The sequence below is a fragment of the Dasypus novemcinctus genome, chromosome 21 (genome assembly GCF_030445035.2).
Source record: "Dasypus novemcinctus isolate mDasNov1 chromosome 21, mDasNov1.1.hap2, whole genome shotgun sequence".
Taxonomy (NCBI): domain Eukaryota; kingdom Metazoa; phylum Chordata; class Mammalia; order Cingulata; family Dasypodidae; genus Dasypus; species Dasypus novemcinctus.
The window spans coordinates 63,345,246-63,364,163 of record NC_080693.1 but is presented as its reverse complement, the minus strand read 5'-3'; the positions used below and the strand labels follow the sequence as shown (position 1 = coordinate 63,364,163).

The following is an 18,918-nucleotide window of genomic DNA, read 5'->3' as shown; positions in this document are numbered from 1 at the left end:
CCCTCTGCTACAGTTGTGGGTGTGATATACACAAAGTATATCAGTGCTACAGTAATCGCTCAGTTGAGGACAGCGAATAGAGGACTGGGTTAAGTACTTTAACAAATGTCTCTCATGCCTAACATGAGCTTAGCAGAGAGAATGTAGTGGTGAAGAAGCCCAGATTAAAGTTCAAGGAGCTTTTTGTTGTTGCTATAACACAATTTATATATTTCAAATGGACAAAAAATTAGTGTCATTTACAGTATCTTAAGATAAATTGCCTTTGTTTTTTTGTTTGTTTTAAAGATGTTTTTATCTCTTCCCCTTGTTGTTATTGCACTCGCTGTCTGCTTGCTCTCCACTGTCTGCTCTCCGTGTGCACTCACTGTCTGCTTTCTCTGTCCATTCACTGTGTGCTCTGTGTCTGTCTGCTCTTTAGGTGGCACTGGGAAATGATCCTGGGATCATTTCCAGAGTGGGAGAGAGGTGTTCAATCTCTTGTGCCACCTCAGCTCCCTGATCGTCTGTGTTTCTTATTGTTTCTTCTCTGTATCTCCTGCATGGGCCAGCTCTCCACACAGGCCAAATTGTGTTCACCAGGAGTCCCTGGGAATCAAACCCTGGACCTCCCATATGGTAGACCGGAGCCCAATCACTGAGCCACATCTGCTTCCCGATAAATTGCCTTTGAATGAGGGTTTCTTTTCCAGTACTTTGAGGTCTACAAGACAACCAGAAAATATATGATAAGATATATATTATCAAAGTTCCATCCCATTAGAACTACTAATGCCATTCTTATTTTTTGTTACATATCTTAATAAACAGGTGCTACTGGGTAATTAGGTCCACATTCTACTTTTTTAAGGATTTATTTTTTATTTCTCTCCTCTTCCCCCCCCTCAAGTTGTCTGCTCTGTATCCATTCGCTCTGTGTTCTGTGACCACTCCCATCCTAATCGGTGGCACCGGGAATCTTCGTTTCTTTTTTGTTGCGCCATCTTGTTGTGTTAGCTCTCCGTGTGCGACGCCATTCTTGGGCAGGCTGCACTTTCTTTCACTGCGCGGCTCTCCTTACAGGGCACAGTCCTTGTGCGTGGGGCTCCCCTACGCAGGGGACACCCCTGCATGGCATGGCACTCCTTGCACGCATCAGCACTGTTCATGGGCCAGCTCCACACAGGTCAAGGAAGCCTGGGGTTTGAACCGCAGACCTCTCATGTGGTAGGTGGACACCCTATCCATTGGGCCAAGTCCACTTCCCCACATTCTATTTTAAGGCTATATATTCACTTTTCATAAATTGTTCTTGGAGACCTAATTATCATCCATTTCCATCTTGTAAATGTCATATCTTTGTCATCTTCTAGATCCCAGCTAACGGTGTCATCTCCTATTAACTTTCTGACCTTCGACTTCTTCCAGAAGTCAGAAATTGCAAGGGACATTTACTCCCAGGGTCCCATGGTGGCTGCCATCTTGTGTTGTCATTACTCTCAAAATCACTAGTGAAGAATGGGATTTTGAGTTGTGTGCTGAAGTGGTGAAATATGAGAAGGGAAGTTCTTAAGGAATTCCAGAACGGTACAGAGTGGTTGGACAGGATAAAGGAATAGGTTAAGTTTGATCATAAAAGAAATATGAATCAAAAGTAGGATGTGGGGAAACGGACTTGGCCCAGTGGTTAGGGCGTCCGTCTACCACATGGGAGGTCCGCGGTTCAAACCCCAGGCCTCCTTAACCCGTGTGGAGCTGGCCCATGCACAGTGCTGATGCGCGCAAGGAGTGCCATGCCACTCAGGGGTGTCCCCCGCATAGGGGAGCCCCATGCGCACGGAGTGCACCTGTAAGGAGAGCCGCCCAGCGCGAAAGAAAGTGCAGCCTGCCCAGGAATGGCGCCGCCCACACTTCCCATGCCGCTGACGACAACAGAAGCAGACAAAGAAACAAGACACAGCAAATAGACACAGAGAACAGACAACCGGGGGAGGGGGGGAATTAAATAAATATATAAATCTTTAAAAAAAAAAAAAGTAGGATGTGGGGAAGCGGCCGTGGCTTAACCAATTGGGCTCCCATCTAATATATGGGAGACACTGGGTTCGCGTCCCAGGGCCTCCTTGTGAAGACAAGCTGGTCCGCACCCACGAAGAGCTGGCGCAGCAAGATGATGCAACAAAGGGAGACAAGCAGACACAGAAGAATGCACAGGAAATGGACAGAGAGCAGATAGCAAGCAAACCGCAAGGGGGGGACATAAAATTTTTTAAAAAGTAGAATGTGGAGTATTTCTGGGAAGGTGGCAGACTAGAAAGACACAGGACTCTCTCCTCCTCCTGAAAAATAGCTAGAGGACAGGCTGAAACAGCCTTAAAAAAAATCTAGGTTTAGGACACCAGGTGAATGCTGAACACTGCCAAAAGGAGAAAGGGACAAAGGAGGGAAATCGTGAGGACAGAACTGTGAGTTGAAACCAGCAGCAAATGCTGCTGGTACCATCTCCCACACTAAAGACACTTTAGAACTCTCAGGCCTCTGGGCCTGCAACTACAGACAAAGGGGGCTCCAGGGATCTACCACCCCATGAAAGGAGAGAGGGAGGATACAGCCTAAGGCTGACAACTTCTGACCCACAAATTTGGACAGCTGTGTCCCAGGAGCCCTTCCAGGCCAGGTTGGGGCTGTGCCATTGTATGCTTTGGGAACTGGCAAGGGGCTAAAGATAAACAATCCTCCTAATCTTCTCCTCTACTAACAGGAACTGATTGTTGAGGACTCAGAGGGGAGTGGAAATATTTCTGAAGGGAGGGGGCTGCCAGAGAAGGCTGGAAAACTGTAGAGAAAGTCTGAATTACAAGGCTCATAGCCTCCAAATAGGAAGCTCTATCACAGTGATCTCATCTGTATTGCAACAGATACACTCCCACCAGGCATTGAACTGAGAACTGACAAAGAGCGCCATCTGCTGGCAGACCAGGGAAGTGCAGTCAAGGAAATAAATAAGGTGGAGAGGCTTTTTCTGATCTCCATAGCCCCCATCCCCAAGGCCCTAAGAAGCAACTCTACAACCAATTCCTGGGTCCACTGCCCAGTTTCGAGCAACCAGCAGGACAATCCTAACAATCCAGGTCAAGCCAAGAATCAAAGAGCAGTGGTAACACACAGCCTCCTGCCCCTAAATCCCTACAAAAGAGAAAGAAATTGAGCATCTGAGTAAACTACACTATAACACCCTAATCAGATGCCTAGATATCAGCAAAAAATCACAAGCCATACTAAGAAAATAGAAGACATGGTCCAAGAGATGGAATATAGCGAAGCCCCAGGAGAGATGCAGACTTTGAGAGAACTAATCAGGGAGATATGCACAAATTTCCAAAATCAAATTAATGAGTTGAAAGACAATATGGTTAAAGAGATAAATGACATCAAAAAGACATTGAGCGAGCACAAAGAATTTGAAATCCTGAACAGAAAAGTAACAGAGCTCATGGGAATAAAAGACACAATAGGAGAGATCAAAAACACTTTTGAGGCATACAAGAGCAGACTCAAAATGAGAGAAGAAAGAATAAGAGATACCGAAGACAGAACAGCTAATATTGAAGAGAAAAAAAATGGAAAAAAATTAGCTAGGGCTCAGAGAGTTGTGTCATGGGAGTTCCAGAAGGAGAATAGAAGGGAAAAGGGGCAGGAAAAGTATTTGAGGAAATCTTAGATGAAAATTTCCCAACTCTCACAAAAGAAATGAACTTACATGTCCAAGAAGCACACCATACCCCAATCAGAATAAATCCAAATAGACCAACTCCAAGACACATACTACTCAGAATGTCAAATGTCAAGGATAAAGAGAAAATTCTCAGAGCAGCAAGGGAGAAGCAAACCGTTATGTACAAGGGACGTCCAGTAAGACTTAGCACAGATTTCTCTTCAGAAGCCATGGAGGTGAGAAAACAGTGGTACGATACAATTAGGATACTGAAAGAAAAACTGCCAGCTGACAATTCTCTAACCAGCAAAATTGTCCTTCAAATATGAAGGTGAGTATAAAATATTCACAAACAAAAACAAACTAAGAGAGTTTGCAAAAAAGAATCCACCTTTGCAGAAAATATTAAAGGAAGTCTTAGAACCTGAAAGAAAAAGACAGGAGAGGGAAGCAGATATGGCTCAAATGATAGAGCTTCCACCTACCATATGGGAAAATCTGGGTTCGATCCCTGGGGCCTCCAGGTGAAAAGGAAGAAGAGAAAGCATACCCACATGACTTCCCATGTGGTGAGCCAGTGCCCTATGTGAGTGAGTCACACAGCAAGGTGATGACTCATCAAAAAGAGACACAAGGTGAAGTGCAGCAGAAACCAGGTACTGAGGTGGCACAATTGACAGGGAGCCTCTCTCCCCATCAGAGGTCTCCAGGATCAAATCCTGGTGAATCCGAGAAGAGAGAAAATGAGAAGACAACACAGACAGCAAAAACGAAGGCAGGAGGAGGGAAGTGGGGAAAATAAATAAGTCTTAAAAAAAAAAAAAGACAGGAGAGACAGACATGGAGGAGAGTATAAATGAAAGAATAGCAGGATAACCAAAAGAGTAAAAAGACAGACAAAAATAAGATATGACATATGAAAACCAAAGAATAAAATGGAGGAAGTAGGAAGTGGATTTGGCCCAATACTTAGGGTGTCCGCCTACCACATGGGAGGTCCAAGGTCCAAACCCTAGGCCTCCTGACCCATGAGATGAGCTGGCCCACACATAGTGCCAATGCACACAAGGAGTGCCGTGCCATGCAGGGGTGTCCCCCGCGTAGGGGAGCCCCACACACAAGGAGTGCGCCCCGTAAGGAGAGCCGCCCAGCATCAAAAAAAGTGCAGCCTGCCCAGGAATGGTGCCGCACACACGGAGAGCTGATGCAGCAGGATGACACAACAAAAAGAGACACAGATTCTGGGTGCCGCTGACAAGAATACAGGTGGACACAGAAGAACATGCAGCAAATGGACACAGAGAGCAAACAACAGGGTGGAGGGGGGAGGGGAAAGAGAAAAAAAAGGAGGAAGTAAATAGTGCATTTGCAGTAATATCGAGTGTGAATGGATTAAATTCCCCCATTAAAAAAAATACAGGCTGACAGAATGGATAAAAATACATGAGCCATCTATATGCTGCTTACATGAAACATGCCTTAGACCCAGGGATACAAACCAGCTGAAAGTGAAAGGTTGGAAAAAGATACTCCATGCAAATAGTAACCAGAAAAGAGCAGGGGTAGCTATACTAATAATATCAGACAAAACAGACTTTTTTTTCCCTAAGATTTATTTTTTATTTCTCTCCTCTCCTGTTGTCTACTCTCTCTGTCCACTCGCTGTGTATTCTTCTGTGTCTGCTTGCACCCTCGGTGGCACTGGGAAACTGCATCTCTTTTTTGTTACATCAACTTGCTGCATCAGCTCTCCGTGTGGGCGGCACCACCCCTGGGTGGGCTGTGCTTTTTTTTTTTTTAAAAATGGGCAAAAGACTTGAATAGACATTTGTCTAAAGAAGAAATACAGATGGCAGAAAAACACATGAAGGGAAACAGATATGGCTCAACCAATTGGGGTCCCGTCTACCATATAGGAGGTCCAGGGTTCAAAGCCAAGGGCCTCCTCGTGAGGGCAAGCTGGCACAGGAGTGACCTGGCCCACACGGGGTGCCAGCCCTCATGGGAATGTGGCCCTGCACAGGAGTGCTGCTCTGCATGGGAATGCCGCCCCATGCAGGAAAGCTGCCTCATGTAGGAAAGCTGCCCTGTGCAGGAATGCTGGCCAATGTGGAGAGCTGGTGCAGCAAGATATCGCAACAAGAGACACAGAGGAGAGAAAATAAGAAGACGCAGCAGAACAGGGAGATGAGGTGGTGCAAGAGAGAAATTGCCTCTCCCCGACTCTGGAGGGTCCCAGGATCAGGTCCCAGAGCTGCCTAATGAGAATACAAGCAGACACAGAAGAAGACAGCAAATGGACACAGAGAGCAGAAAACTGGGGGAATGGGGTGGGGGGGGAAGGGGGGCGGTGAGAAATAAATAAAAATAAATCTTAAAAAAAACACACACATGAAGAAATGCTCAACATCACTGATTAAGGAAATGCAAATTAAAACTACAATGAGATATCATTTCACACCTATCAGAATGGCCACTATTAAAAAGATAGAGAACTACAAGTGTTGGAGACGATGTGGAGAGATGGAGGACTGTTTGGTAGTTCCTAAAGAAGTTGAACATAGACTTGCCACATAACCCCGCAATAAACCCAGAAGAACTGAGAGCAGCAACACGAACAGACATCTGCACACCAATGTTCATAGCAACATTATTCATAATTGTCAAAATTTGGAAACAACCCAGGTGTCTGTCAACTGATGAATGGATAAACAAACTGTGGTTTATTCACATGATGAAATATTATGCAGCTGTAAGAAGAAATGAAGTCGTAAAACATATGACAACATGGATGAACCTGGAGGACATGTTAAGCAAAGCAAGCCAGACACAAAAGGAAAAATACTGTATGATTGTGTTACTATGAACCAAATATATTGTGTAACATATTGAATGATTCAAAAAAATTTTATATATATCCAGTACATTTAAATGAAAAATGTATGTTTTTATTCAACTATGTTTTCTTTTTTGTTTTTAATTCTTTATATTTTGAATTATTAAATGTACAAAATAAAGTTTAAAAATTAGGATGTGGCTATGTTCCTTTACTCCTAGCCAACGTTGTGTCTCCTTCCTGAGAACTTGCTTTTAGGGGTAGGCATGCAGTGCCAATAGGACTTGGTACTCCTGTCCTCTTCCTCTCAGCCACAGGAGATGACCTTACCTTACTGCTGAAAACCCTTCTCTTTCCACTACCTGATCCCATGTATGTATCTTCATCCTGAGTACATGCTTCTGCTCAGTCTGTTGTGTTTCTTCAGCCACACCTACTACATGTTGGACTCTTGACTAGGCCCTGGGGCTTCAGAAAGGATCCTTGCTCTCAAAGGACTCATGGACACAATCCAGCAAACAGATTGTGACTAATGGAGTGATCAGTGTTGTGCCCATGTGTATTAGCCCAGGGTGCCAGCCTGAGGAGTCGGGAGAGGCATCCTCTAAGCAATTACCTTACCAGAATCAAATCTTAATGGTTGAGCAAAAGTTCTGTCACCCAAGAAGGGTCTGCCTCCAACTGAACAGCTGGTACAGAATCTCAGAGCCCATTAGCCAGAATATCTGGAATGACCACTTTCTCCCTTGCCCATTTGACCAAGATCCACTTGGCAACCCCCTCCCCAGTGCTGGCTGCACTGCAGTGGCCACACTGAGACTTGGCCCAAGATGGAGAATGAGGAAGCTGCTGCCTCAGTGTGACTGGCTGAGCTGTCCGAGGCCCTAGCAGGAGGAAATGGATAAATAAATACCGTATCTTCTGAAAGGAAATAGCGGCCTCAGGTCTTATCAGGGAGCAGCAGTTTCCTTACTCCTTCTCCAACCTCTGGCAAGTCAGTGTGCCACAGCACACCAGAGTGTGGCCAGCTCTGGGAGAGGGGGATGGGGCAGGATTGTATGGTACAAAAGCTGTAGACGTGGGTTAGCATGGAGGTACACAGACTAGTTCATGATTACACTATCCCAAGCAGTAAGTGGTGGCTTGCACTTAGAGTGGTGGTAGAGGAGATGGAGAGACAATTCAAGAGGCAGTTGAGAGGCAGAACAAAGGAAACTTGGTGGTAAGTGCTCACAGGGAAAGGGAGAAGTCATGGCTCTCAGCCATAAGCATCCTCTCCCTGGATGGCCTCACCCACTTCCTGGCAATCCTAGAGACTATATGAGCGCTCTAAGGGCTATAGCCCTTTGCCCACTGCTCAGCAAATTACTCTGGGTTCCAGTTTGATAAGGAAAGACTTCCTGTGGTGAAAACCGAAAAGAAGGGAAAGAGCTGGCCCATTCTTGCTAGGAGGTTATGGGAGAAGGAAGATGGCCAGAGCTTTGTGTCTACTGCATGCCCTATGGCTCCTGGAGTGGGTACAGCTGCTTTTGGGACCCAGTGCTGCCCCTCCTGCCTGGGCCTTGAATCTGGATCCACTGCGGCTCACCTTTTACACAGGCCCCAATGGCAGCCACTTTGGGTTTTCATTGGACTTCTACAAGGACAGCCATGGGAGGTGAGCCTTGGGGAAGTCTGGGTGTTGGGAGAGAGAAAGGAACCCCCACTCTGTCACCACTTCTGTGGTCTTTAAGTTCCCAATTTATGGTGGAGATTGAACAAGATGACTTCTAGGGTCTATTCAGGCTGAACTCTGATCAGGAATACTAGGGAGGGACTGACTTTGGTGAGTGTCAGAGAGGGGCCTCTGGGAGGAGATGGGTACTTACTCCACAGCAAAAACAAAGGGAAGACAAACTTTGACACCTTCTTTTTTCCCCAAGGTTCAGTTGTATGACCCACTCCATACTCATCCCTTAGAAATAAAGAGAGGCACATATGTTCTAAATTGACTAGCAAAACTAAAATTACCCATCCCTCCTCCACACTTCTCCATTCCCCTCATCCCCATCCTCAAAATTACAGATATTTGAAAAGAAGCAATGGAGGTTTTTGTTGTTGTTTGTTTTTGTTTTTGTGTGTACATGTTTTTAGAAGGTACTGGAAATTGAACCCAGGACCTCATACATGAGAAGCATGTGCTCAACCAGTGAGCTACATCCGCTCCTGCAACGGAGTTTTAATGGTTGGGAACAAACAGGCTGCAGAGTGAGACTGTCAGGATTAGAAAACTGACTTGTTCTCTTAATAGCTGTTTTACATGGAGCTAGTTACTTACTGTGTGGACACTGTGGTGCCCACCTTCAGAGACTGGCAATGGCAGAGAGTTTTCAAGTATTCCTTGGGGAGCTTCTTAAGAGAGCTAACTGTCTCAAAGTCAAGTCTTCCTTCTCAAGGTGGACGACATTCAATGTGGTGAATTCAGGACATGGTGGTGGGGTATATAAGGGTCTGGCCTTCTAGCCTTAACTCAGGACAATTCAGAAGGGGTTTCCAGAGCTCCCCAGGGGAGACAAAGCTGTCATTGGGTCTACATTCCAGCTTGACTCCTTTTTCTGTCCACTGCTGTTTCTTTCCCCTTTTTTCCATAGCTGTTGATCCCAGGGCCACTTCTTACTAAATATCCTATGTGCTTAAAAATAATAAGTATATACATATATAATTTTATTGAGCACTTGTTATGTATTTGGCTAGCACAGTGCTAAAATGCCCTTCATACATTTATGTCATTTACTCCTGAGAGCATTGATTGGTATTATCCCCATTTTATATATGAGGCCACACTCTTTGAAAGGTTAAGTGACTAGGCAAAGTGACATAGTAAGTGGCAGAGTTGTAATTAGAACCTAGATCTGCTAGGGTTTGCTAGGGTCCTCAGCTCTATCAGCACTCCACCCTCCCACCTGTACTTTAGAAGTACTCTCTGGTTTCCCTCATTTTCCTTTACCATTGAAACCAGCTCTCAAGAGAGGATATGGTCACAGTCTAATTGTCTCCAGACCGACGTTCTTCGGAGCATGTGAACCCTTGTCTTTTGGTGGGTGGGACAGAGGGTGTGAGTAGGGGAACTTGGGAGGTCTTTTTCAGTAGAGAGATAAAACGCCTTGTATTCAAATCAAACTAAATGGTTATAGTCCCATCTTTACCCTCAAATCGAAGAATTACTCTAGGCATGCGATTTGCTCTCGCTGGGAGCCAGTTTCACTGTCCATAAAATTAAGAGGCTGGCCTCCTTGGTCCGGGGGGTCGCGCTGAAGACGGATGGTCCATCACCGCCCATGGCATACCGCCCTTCTGGGCAGTGCACCCAGCGTGGGACCGGGCCACGGGGCACTCCGGCATCCGCGCTCCGCTCACCCTGTCTCCTCCGCAGTGTGGCCATCGTGGTGGGCGCCCCACGGACCCCGGGCCCCGGCCTGGAGGAGACGGGCGGTGTGTTCCTGTGCCCCTGGAAGACCGAGGGCGACCTGTGCACCTCGCTGCCTTTCGACCTCGGTGAGTCCCCGGCAAGGCGGGAAGGGGAAGGTACCAGAGGGGGTGTGGACGGAGGCTTCAGGCCACACCGCTTTTACTCTCCAGAGGATGGGACCAGAAAGATAGGCTACCAAACCTTCCAAACCTTCAAGGCCCGCCAAGGACTGGGGGCGTCGGTCGTCAGCTGGAGCGACAGCATTGTGGTGGGCGCCGCGGGAAGGGGCACTGCGAGCGGGCGGAGGCGGGATCCTATTTGGGGGCGGGCGAGCGAGGCAGAGGCGGAGCCCGAGCCCAGCGCCCTTCCCCAATCTCCTGCGGCTCTGCGCAGGCCTGTGCTCCCTGGCAGCACTGGAACGTCCTAGAAGGGACCGACGAAGCCGAGAAGACGCCCGTCGGGGGCTGTTTCGTGGCTCAGCTCCAGAGCGGCCGCCGCGCGGAGTACGCGCCCTGCCGGGCGAACAGCGTGAGCCGCGCTTACGTCAGGAGGGGCTTCAGTAAGCTCCGCCCCCTGCTCCGCTTGGCCCCGCCCGCCCGGTCAGTTGGCCCCGCCCTCCGCTTGCTGCTGCTGGGCGCTCCTCCGCCGCGCTCTCGATCCGGCGTCTCCCGCGGGCCCCGCTCCGCGTGGGGCCTCGCCCCCACCCACCCGAGACGCACCTCCACACGCCGCGCGGTCCCGCCCCGGCGCTGGCGGGCCCCGCTTCCCCACCCATCCTTTGCTGAGCCCTCCTTCTTGCCTCCTCCAGGCAGAGACATGCGCTACTGCGAAGCGGGCTTCAGCTCTGCAGTCACCCAGGCGAGTGGGGCGGATGGGCGGCGTGGGGTCAGCCCCGAGCAGGGCCCCCGCTCACCTCCAGGGCTTCTTTTTCAGGATGGGGAGCTGGTACTCGGGGCCCCTGGAGGCTATTTTTTCGTCGGTACGTGCGCCCGCCGTCGGTACACCGCTCTCCCTACTCGCGGCTCCGTGGCCCCGGGAGCCCACAGGCGTCTGTGCCCCCCACCCTCTCCGTCCTTCCCACCCCAGGTCTCCTGGCCAGAGCGCCAATCGCGGATATCGTCTCGAGTTACCGCCCAGGCTCTATCTTGTGGCACGTGCCCAACCTGCGCTTCACCTTTGACTCCAGCAACCTGGAATACTACGATGGCTACCGGGGTACCCTGGCGCCGCCCTTCCAAGAGTCCCCAAACCCTCAGGGTCCGCGCCCACCCAGCTGGCCAGCGCCTGCCCCTGCGGGCGTCCCCACAGCAACCCCGACTAGCCAACCCAAGCCCTAAGGCGCCTCAAGCCTCAGCCCCCACAGCGTCACCTGCAAACTGCCTAATTGCCCTGCTCCCCCACCTGCCCCTTCCCGCCGTGGACCCGCAGTGCGGCCTTGGGCAGGTCTTGACCTCTCTATGGCCTCATGGTCCCAATCTATACAATGCAGCGTTTGGACTGGGTGGTTTTGAGTCCCTTCCTTCCTCGCACTTGGCCTCCTCCTCTTTACCCTCTCAAAAAGACTAATTCGCGCTGTGTCCTCAGGGTACTCTGTGGCCGTGGGCGAGTTCGATGGGAATCCCAATACTACAGGCAAGAAATCCCCTTAGTCAGGGCGGGGCCTGGGGCGCCCAGACCTGGGAGGAACACCTCGAAGCCCGCACGGAGATCTTCCCTGGGTGCGCTGCAGGTAGTGGGAGGCAGGTGGGCACTAAGGCGCTCATTCGCTGGGTCGGGCCTTCCCCAGAGTACGTCTTTGGTGCCCCCACCTGGCGCTGGACCCTGGGAGCGGTGAGTGTCCCTTGGCCACCACTCGGATTTCGAAGCCCCCGACTCCAGACACCCTGACAACACCCCCTGAACCTCTTGCCCTTTCTCACCCGGAGCGGGAGGCTGCCCTGGGAGGCAGGAATGACGCCCTGGCGGGCGCTCCCCTGACAGGTGGAGATTCTGGACTCAAACTACCGCGAGCTGTATCGGCTGCTCGGAGAGCAGGTGGGGGCGGGGTCCCGCTGGGGGTGGCGGAGGCGGGGAGACTGGAGCCCCAAAATATGCCGCGGGATGGGGAAAACTCCCGAGAGAAGATGCCGGGGCCCGAATTAAGGTGTTTCCCCTCTTCCTGCAGATGGCTTCATATTTTGGGCACTCGGTGGCCGTCACTGATGTCAACGGGGACGGGTGAGGAGAGAGGCACCCCACTTCATCCAGTTGGGTCTCAAGTCCCCAGAGGCGCGGGCCACCCTCTGTGTCCTCCTTTCCTTGTCCCCATTCCCACGAGACCACCCGGACAAAGCGGGAGGGTAAGCGTGGGAGAGATTTGACCCTGACCCCTAATACCCCCTCCCCTCCCCATATAATTGCCCATCTGGCCCGCAGGAGGCATGACCTGCTGGTGGGTGCACCCCTGTACATGGCGAGCCGCGCCGACCACAAGCTAGCCGAGGTGGGCCGCGTGTACCTGTTCCTGCAGCCCCACGGCCCCCACATGCAGGCTGCTCCCAGCCTCTTGCTCACTGGCACACAGCTGTATGGGCGATTTGGCTCCGCCATCGCGCCTCTGGGTGACCTCGACCTGGACGGCTACAACGGTGAGGGTCCAGAGGAGCCCAGATTGCTGCAGAGGGGTTAACAGTCTTTACGTGGAGCCTGGACTTGACTTGAGAGCAGGGGGGGCCAGGAAGGGCTTGAAGCAGGAAGTTCCCCCTCGTCCATATGCTTAGACACTGAGGATGCTGCGTGCAGAGCACACGGGAAAGTTAAAGGAGGCCAGTTAGGATGTGCTTGCATTAGTCCAAGCAAGGAAGATGGACTGCACAGATATTTAGGATTCAGATTACTAGCACTGCTGGCTGACTGGATGTGGGGCCAGGGGAGAGGGAGGAGTTAGGTGGTAGTGCCCTTCACTGCCTCAAGGAGCACAAGGCCGTGCAGCAGTTTTTGGGGTGGCGGGTGGGATCAGCTCTGTATCTGGTGTGCTTCAAGGATTTAGGGTCATTAGGTGGCAATATCTAGAGAACAGTTGCATGTGGCTTCCCCCACTTCCATGAGAGAGGTCTGAGTGAGAGGTGGGATTTTAGGAAGAGTGGGTCCTCAGTAATCTGTGAACTGAGAGGAGGCCCAGGACAGAGCCCCAGAAAGCAAGAGCATTTAGGAAACTCACGGAAGAGGTGAGTCTGGGAAGGAAACAGAGAAGGAGTGTCCAGAGACATAGAAAGGAGACCAGGAGATCTGATGGCCCAGAACCAAAGGAAGAGAGGGCTTCTAGTAGGAGAGTGTGAGGTGGGGTGGCTACTGGCACTGCTGAAAGGTTCAATTAAACAGATTTGGGGAAATACCCATGGGCTCTAGCAAGTGACAATGACAGTGGTGACAGTAAAAGAGTCATTTCAGGGCAGGGTATGGACAGAGGCCAGAATGCCATGGGGCAACGCATGAATGGGGGTGAAGATTTGGAAGCAGCCAGTGTAGACAGCTCTTTCAAACAGTTTCTGAAAGGTAAGGAAGAAAGGATGATCACTGAACAGAGAGGAGGGTAAAGGGAAGGTTATTCTAATTTGGAAGAATATGGAGTAGGTTCGGTGTGGGTAGAAATTATCTGTGGGGAAACAAGAGGAGGGGGTGATCCAGAGGAGGGTCCCTTCTAAGCTGGGGTGGGACTCTCAGCCCAGTGGCAGGGGTGAAGGAGGCATATATATTCTAGGGTCAAACAGGGGAAGGCAGAAGGAAATAATAGCATGCCAGTTTGACTGCTTGGTGCGAGGATGTCTGTGGCTTCTCTTCATGAAGTACAAGATGAGGTTATCTACCCAAGGAAGTGTGGGAGGGTAGGAGCTTGACAGAATAGAGAAGGTTTGAAATAGGTGCTGAGCCGACTGAGACAGGGAGCTGGACTGGTAAGCAGCATCCAGGTTCCTGGCAAGGTCAGAGACCACGAAATCAAGGTGCCCCAACTACGCTGTGTTCCCAGCAACCCTGGGTATAGGTGGATATTGACTTAGCTCAAGGTGGGGTTTGGTCAGGCTTGCCCAGGACTAGCAATGGGGCAAGAAGGCTGAGGATCAGGCAAGGGTGGCCAAATGATCAGGAAATAAGTGAAGAGGTGAGGAAGCCAACATGGGGAAAGAATGGAAGCCAAGGACCTTGAGCCATGACTGTGGTCAGAAGTGGGCTCTTTGGATGAATTCTGCATTACTGGACAGAGAAAGCAATAAAGACATTTAAAAGAAAAAACAAAACTGCACAGAGAAAAAAAAACATACCATAAACAAAGTCAGAAGGCAAAGGAAAACATACAATCCATCCAAAGTGTACAAGCAATGCTATTTGGTAAAATCACATAGTTGTGCATCATCGCTTCAATCTTTTAGAGCATTTTTATTTCAATAATAATAAACAAAAAAAAAGACAAAAACAACAACAATAAAAGAAGGCAAAGGAAAGACAGTTGTAAAACTAATGCCAAAATTGGGGAGCCAATGTGGCTCAGTGTTTGAGTGCCGCTTCCCACGTACGAGGTCATGGGGTTCAATCCCTGTTCCTGGTAACTCAAGAAAAAAAAAAAAAGCCAAGGATCTTAATTCCTATCATAGGTAAAGAACTCTTATAAACCAATAAGATTATAATAATGTACTAACATCCTCCCAAATAAATTTTCAGAGATTATCTCAAAAGTGTGATGACAAGCCCACTATGTGGCTTTGGGATTGTACGGCAGAAGTAGAATGGGATGAAGATTCCTAGGGGAAGAGAGGGCCTGGATTTGATCGGTCTTGGTCACTTAACTGTCTAGGACTCAGTTTTCTCATTTCAAATGGGAATAATAATGCCTAACTCTCAGGATTAAGTGACAATCATGTCAAATATATTTACCTCAGTTGATGGTGAGGGCGGTTACTGTTTGTACTCTCTCTCCTACCTGATTGTGAAGTCCTGGGGGGCAGGGTGGCCTCCTCCTTGACCAGGACCTCTGCACCCCTCTCCTGGAGTTTCCCGGGTCTGCCCAGAGTAGGAGCTCAGATTTACAAGTTTGACAGGTCTGCCTGCAGAGATCATTTAACAGCCTCTCCTTTCCCATTACTCCTTCCAGATGTGGCAGTGGCTGCCCCTTACGGGGGTCCCAGTGGTCGAGGCCAGGTGCTGGTGTTCCGGGGTCAGAGTGAGGGCCTGAGCTCACACCCGTCCCAGGTCCTAGACAGCCCCTTTCCCCCAGGCTCCGGCTTCGGCTTCTCCCTTCGAGGTGGCACAGACATAGATGACAATGGATACCCAGGTGCCTCTGGACTGCCTTTGGCTGGACAGGAAGGACCCTTGGGCATTAGCTGGAATTGCTGGGAGACAGAGCCAAGGGCTCATGCCTGACCTGGGGACCCACTGAGAGCCCTGGCCTGTCAGTGAGGCTGGGATGCCTGTCAGTGAGGCTGGGGTGCCAGGTCAAGCCTCCAGGGAGGAAGGAGATGTGGGAAGCCCCTGAGAAAATGGGGTGAGGACCCCATGCCTTAATTGCCAATCCTAACACCCTTCCTCCAAACATCTATAGACCTGCTAGTGGGAGCTTACGGAGCCAGTAAGGTGGCCGTGTACAGGTGAGCACTGGGCTCGGGGGCAGGGGCGGGGAGGACCCACAGGTTGGGGCAGCTCACATCATCAGGGGAGGCCAGGCCCGGAGGGGCCACAGTGACAGGCCTCGCCATCCCATCAGAGCTCAGCCGGTGGTGATGGCCAGCGTCCAGCTCCTGGTGCAAGATTCACTGAATCCTGCTGTGAAGAACTGTGTCCTGCCCCAGTCCAACACACAAGTGAGCTGGTAAGGAGACCGAGAGCATGGACCAGGCCGGATCTGGGACTTCGGGGGAGGCCCTAGACCCTGACCCCTACTTGTGTCTTTGCAGCTTCGACATCCAGATGTGTGTGGGAGCCACTGGGCACAACATTCCTCAGAAGCTGCGTGAGTGGCCTGACAGGCAGGAGGGAGGTGGGGCTGGGCTCCCCCTACAGGCCAGCCAGGAAGGTCCCGACTCTGCTTGCCCTGCCAGGCCTCAATGCTGAGCTGCAGCTGGACCGGCAGAAATCGCGCCAGGGCCGGCGGGTGCTCCTGCTGGCCTCTCAACAGGCGAGCACCACTCTGCATCTGGACCTGGGCGGAAGGCACAGCCCCATCTGCCACACCACCAAGGCCTTCCTCCGAGTATGCCCAGGCTGGGACATGTCGGGCTGGGCATGCAGGGCTCACCCAAAGGGCTGCTTCATTTTGCCACAGGGCACTGGGCTGGGTGCTGTGGATCTGGGATGGTCACTGGGACGTGGCTCCTGCTGCCCAGGAAAGGGTGGGGTGCACATGGTAGCACGACAGCCTGACTCTTGCCCTCTTCCGCAGGATGAGGCAGACTTCCGGGACAAGCTGAGCCCCATTGTGCTCAGCCTCAATGTGTCCCTGCAGCCCGAGGATTCTGGAAGGGCCCCTGCTCTAGTGCTGCAGGGAGACACGCACATCCAGGAGCAGGTGGGATGGGTGGGAGGACTCTAAAAGCTAATGAAAACCCCCAACTCGCAATATCCCCTAAACTCTTAGTGTTGATGTCACCTTTAAACTCTGACGTGAACCCATAAACCCTAAATTCTGATGGGACTCCCAAGCCCAATATTGTTTTCCTTCCCCTGAAGTGACCCCAAACCTCACATGCCCCCAACTTACCCTTGCACCCTGCTGTGCCTCCTCTAGACCCGCATCATCCTGGACTGTGGAGAGGACAACCTGTGTGTGCCCCAACTTCAGCTCACTGCCAACGTGTGAGGAGAGCACCCCCCGTCCCACCCCTCCGCCCTACCCTGCCTGCCCTGGCCCTTTCCGCCCTGACGATGCTGCCTCCCCACCGGGCCCCTGGTACTCTGTCCTCAGTCCATCTCCTCCCTGCAACCCTGGGCCTGGAACCTGCATCCTTGGCTTCACTTTTCCCCCCACAGGATGGGTTCCCCACTACTGATTGGGGCTGACAATGGGCTGCAGCTGCACATGGCTGCTGCCAATGCGGGCGAGGGTGCCTACGAAGCTGAGCTGGCTGTGCATCTACCCCCAGGTGCCCACTACATGCAGGCCCTCAGCGACGTGCAGGTGAGACCCCTGCCCTAGGGGCGCTGAGGGGACACGGGAGGTGCAGGAGCCTCGACCTCCTCCCTCCATTCTGAGAGTGCCCACTGCTCTTAAGTTTTCCTGTAAAAGCTGTCATTTATTTATTTATAACCTGGGAAAGGGCTTGCTAACATCACAACATCCAGGAACTCTGTTATAAAACCCAAACCAAAAATGGCTCAGGAACGAAATGTTAACAGGAATCTCTGTTAATAATTGATAAATTTCCTTCCAGTCTTTTTTGTCAACATTGACCCACATTCACATGTGTGTGTTTATATATATATATATATTTGGAGGGGGTGAAGTAATTTATAACAATGGGGTCGTACTCTCTGTAATGTTTTGTGTTTTTTATTCCCCAAATGAAGATTCATTGCAGAAAATAGTAAGTTGCTATATCAATATATGAAATAGACTGTGGCAGTCCCTTGAACTCTCACCCCAAGAGACCTCCCCTGCTCTTCCCCACTCTGGCACAAAAGTTTTTTCAGACTTTCCAAGGTAGCTTAAACATATATGGGGCATGATGAACTGTGAAGACATCATATTGAGTAAAATAAGCCGGATACAAAAGGACAAATATTGTATGATCTCCCTTATTGTATGATCTCAAATAACTAGAGTATGCAAATTCAGTCAGGAAGAAGATTACTAGGAATGGGATGAAGGTGGGGAATGGGGAGTTAATGCTTAATGGGTACAGAGTTTTATTTGGGGGAATGGAAAAGTTTTGGTAATGGGTGGTGGTAACATTTAACGCCACTGAATTGTATACTGAAAAGTGGTTAAAAGGGGAAAAGTTAAGTATAAATGTTACCACAATAAAAATAATAAAATTGTATATAATAAAATGCTCTGTAACCATCTTCTTTCTCTAATCCACCTCCCCAAAGGGCTTTGAAAGGCTCATCTGTAACCAGAAGAAGGAGAATGAGACCAAGGTGGTGCTGTGTGAGCTGGGCAATCCCATGAAGAGGGACGCTCAGGTGAGGCCACAGTGCCCCGAGGGCTGGATCTCCTCCACCAGGGGCTCCCAGACAGCCAGCTTTTACCAGCTGGGTTTTGGACTCAGAGAGCACTGAGTTGGAAACCTGGTCCTCATACTTTCTAGCTGTGCGTTCTTTTGTGAGTGACTTCCCCTCTCTGAGTGAGCTTCTGGATAACGGAAATAATAATGGTGACTTTGGAGGGTGAGGGTGAAGACCGGAAGCCACATTCAGGGTGGGGCTGCCCAAAGTGCCCATTTGGCTTTGACTTGGGCCATCCCCTTCTCCCAGATAGGAATCACGATGTTGGTGAGTGTGGGGAACCTGGAAGAAGCTGGGGAGTACGTGTCCTTCCAGCTGCAGATCAGGAGGTACTGGACCGGAAGCACTCCACCACTCTTCTCCTATCTGACCCCAGTCCAAGACCCTTAAACTCCCTCCAGACAGAAGAATCTTCCAAGATGCCTGTGCTTTAGGCTTCCCTGTTCTTCTTCCTCAGAGACTTGCTTCTGAGTCTTGGAGCCCTAGCGGAAATTCCTCCCCTGGTCTCACTTCAGGGTGGCACCCTTTGTGGAATTAGCTCCCCCTGAATCCTCTAAAATTTGACCTGCCCCCAAAGAATCCTGGTGTTCACTGGGGCACTGACCTGTTTCAACCCACTCCCTCCCTTCCAGCAAGAACAGCCAGAATCCAAACAGCGAGATCTTGGTCTTGGATGTGCCAGTCCGGGCAAAGGCCCTCATGGAGCTGCGAGGGTGAGAGACCAGGGGTGGATTAGGGAGATGG

General features: G+C 50.5%; 1 protein-coding gene across 1 annotated transcript in view; it reads left to right on the top strand.

The window, feature by feature from the left end:
• The window catches only part of ITGA2B (integrin subunit alpha 2b), a 141,785-nt gene extending 122,894 nt beyond the window's left edge, over positions 1-18,891 (top strand). Inside the window, exons 8-29 of the mRNA XM_058285006.2 lie at positions 9,943-10,064; positions 10,149-10,246; positions 10,372-10,537; positions 10,787-10,836; positions 10,912-10,957; positions 11,065-11,193; positions 11,563-11,610; positions 11,765-11,808; positions 11,959-12,012; positions 12,143-12,195; positions 12,394-12,605; positions 15,104-15,286; positions 15,554-15,599; positions 15,716-15,820; positions 15,906-15,961; positions 16,050-16,201; positions 16,391-16,516; positions 16,736-16,803; positions 16,978-17,125; positions 18,040-18,132; positions 18,424-18,503; positions 18,807-18,891. Coding sequence (XP_058140989.1) covers positions 9,943-10,064; positions 10,149-10,246; positions 10,372-10,537; positions 10,787-10,836; positions 10,912-10,957; positions 11,065-11,193; positions 11,563-11,610; positions 11,765-11,808; positions 11,959-12,012; positions 12,143-12,195; positions 12,394-12,605; positions 15,104-15,286; positions 15,554-15,599; positions 15,716-15,820; positions 15,906-15,961; positions 16,050-16,201; positions 16,391-16,516; positions 16,736-16,803; positions 16,978-17,125; positions 18,040-18,132; positions 18,424-18,503; positions 18,807-18,891 — 2,164 coding nt within the window. The remainder of the gene's footprint in view (positions 1-9,942; positions 10,065-10,148; positions 10,247-10,371; positions 10,538-10,786; positions 10,837-10,911; positions 10,958-11,064; positions 11,194-11,562; positions 11,611-11,764; positions 11,809-11,958; positions 12,013-12,142; positions 12,196-12,393; positions 12,606-15,103; positions 15,287-15,553; positions 15,600-15,715; positions 15,821-15,905; positions 15,962-16,049; positions 16,202-16,390; positions 16,517-16,735; positions 16,804-16,977; positions 17,126-18,039; positions 18,133-18,423; positions 18,504-18,806) is intronic.
• The last annotated feature ends 27 nt before the right edge of the window (positions 18,892-18,918 follow it).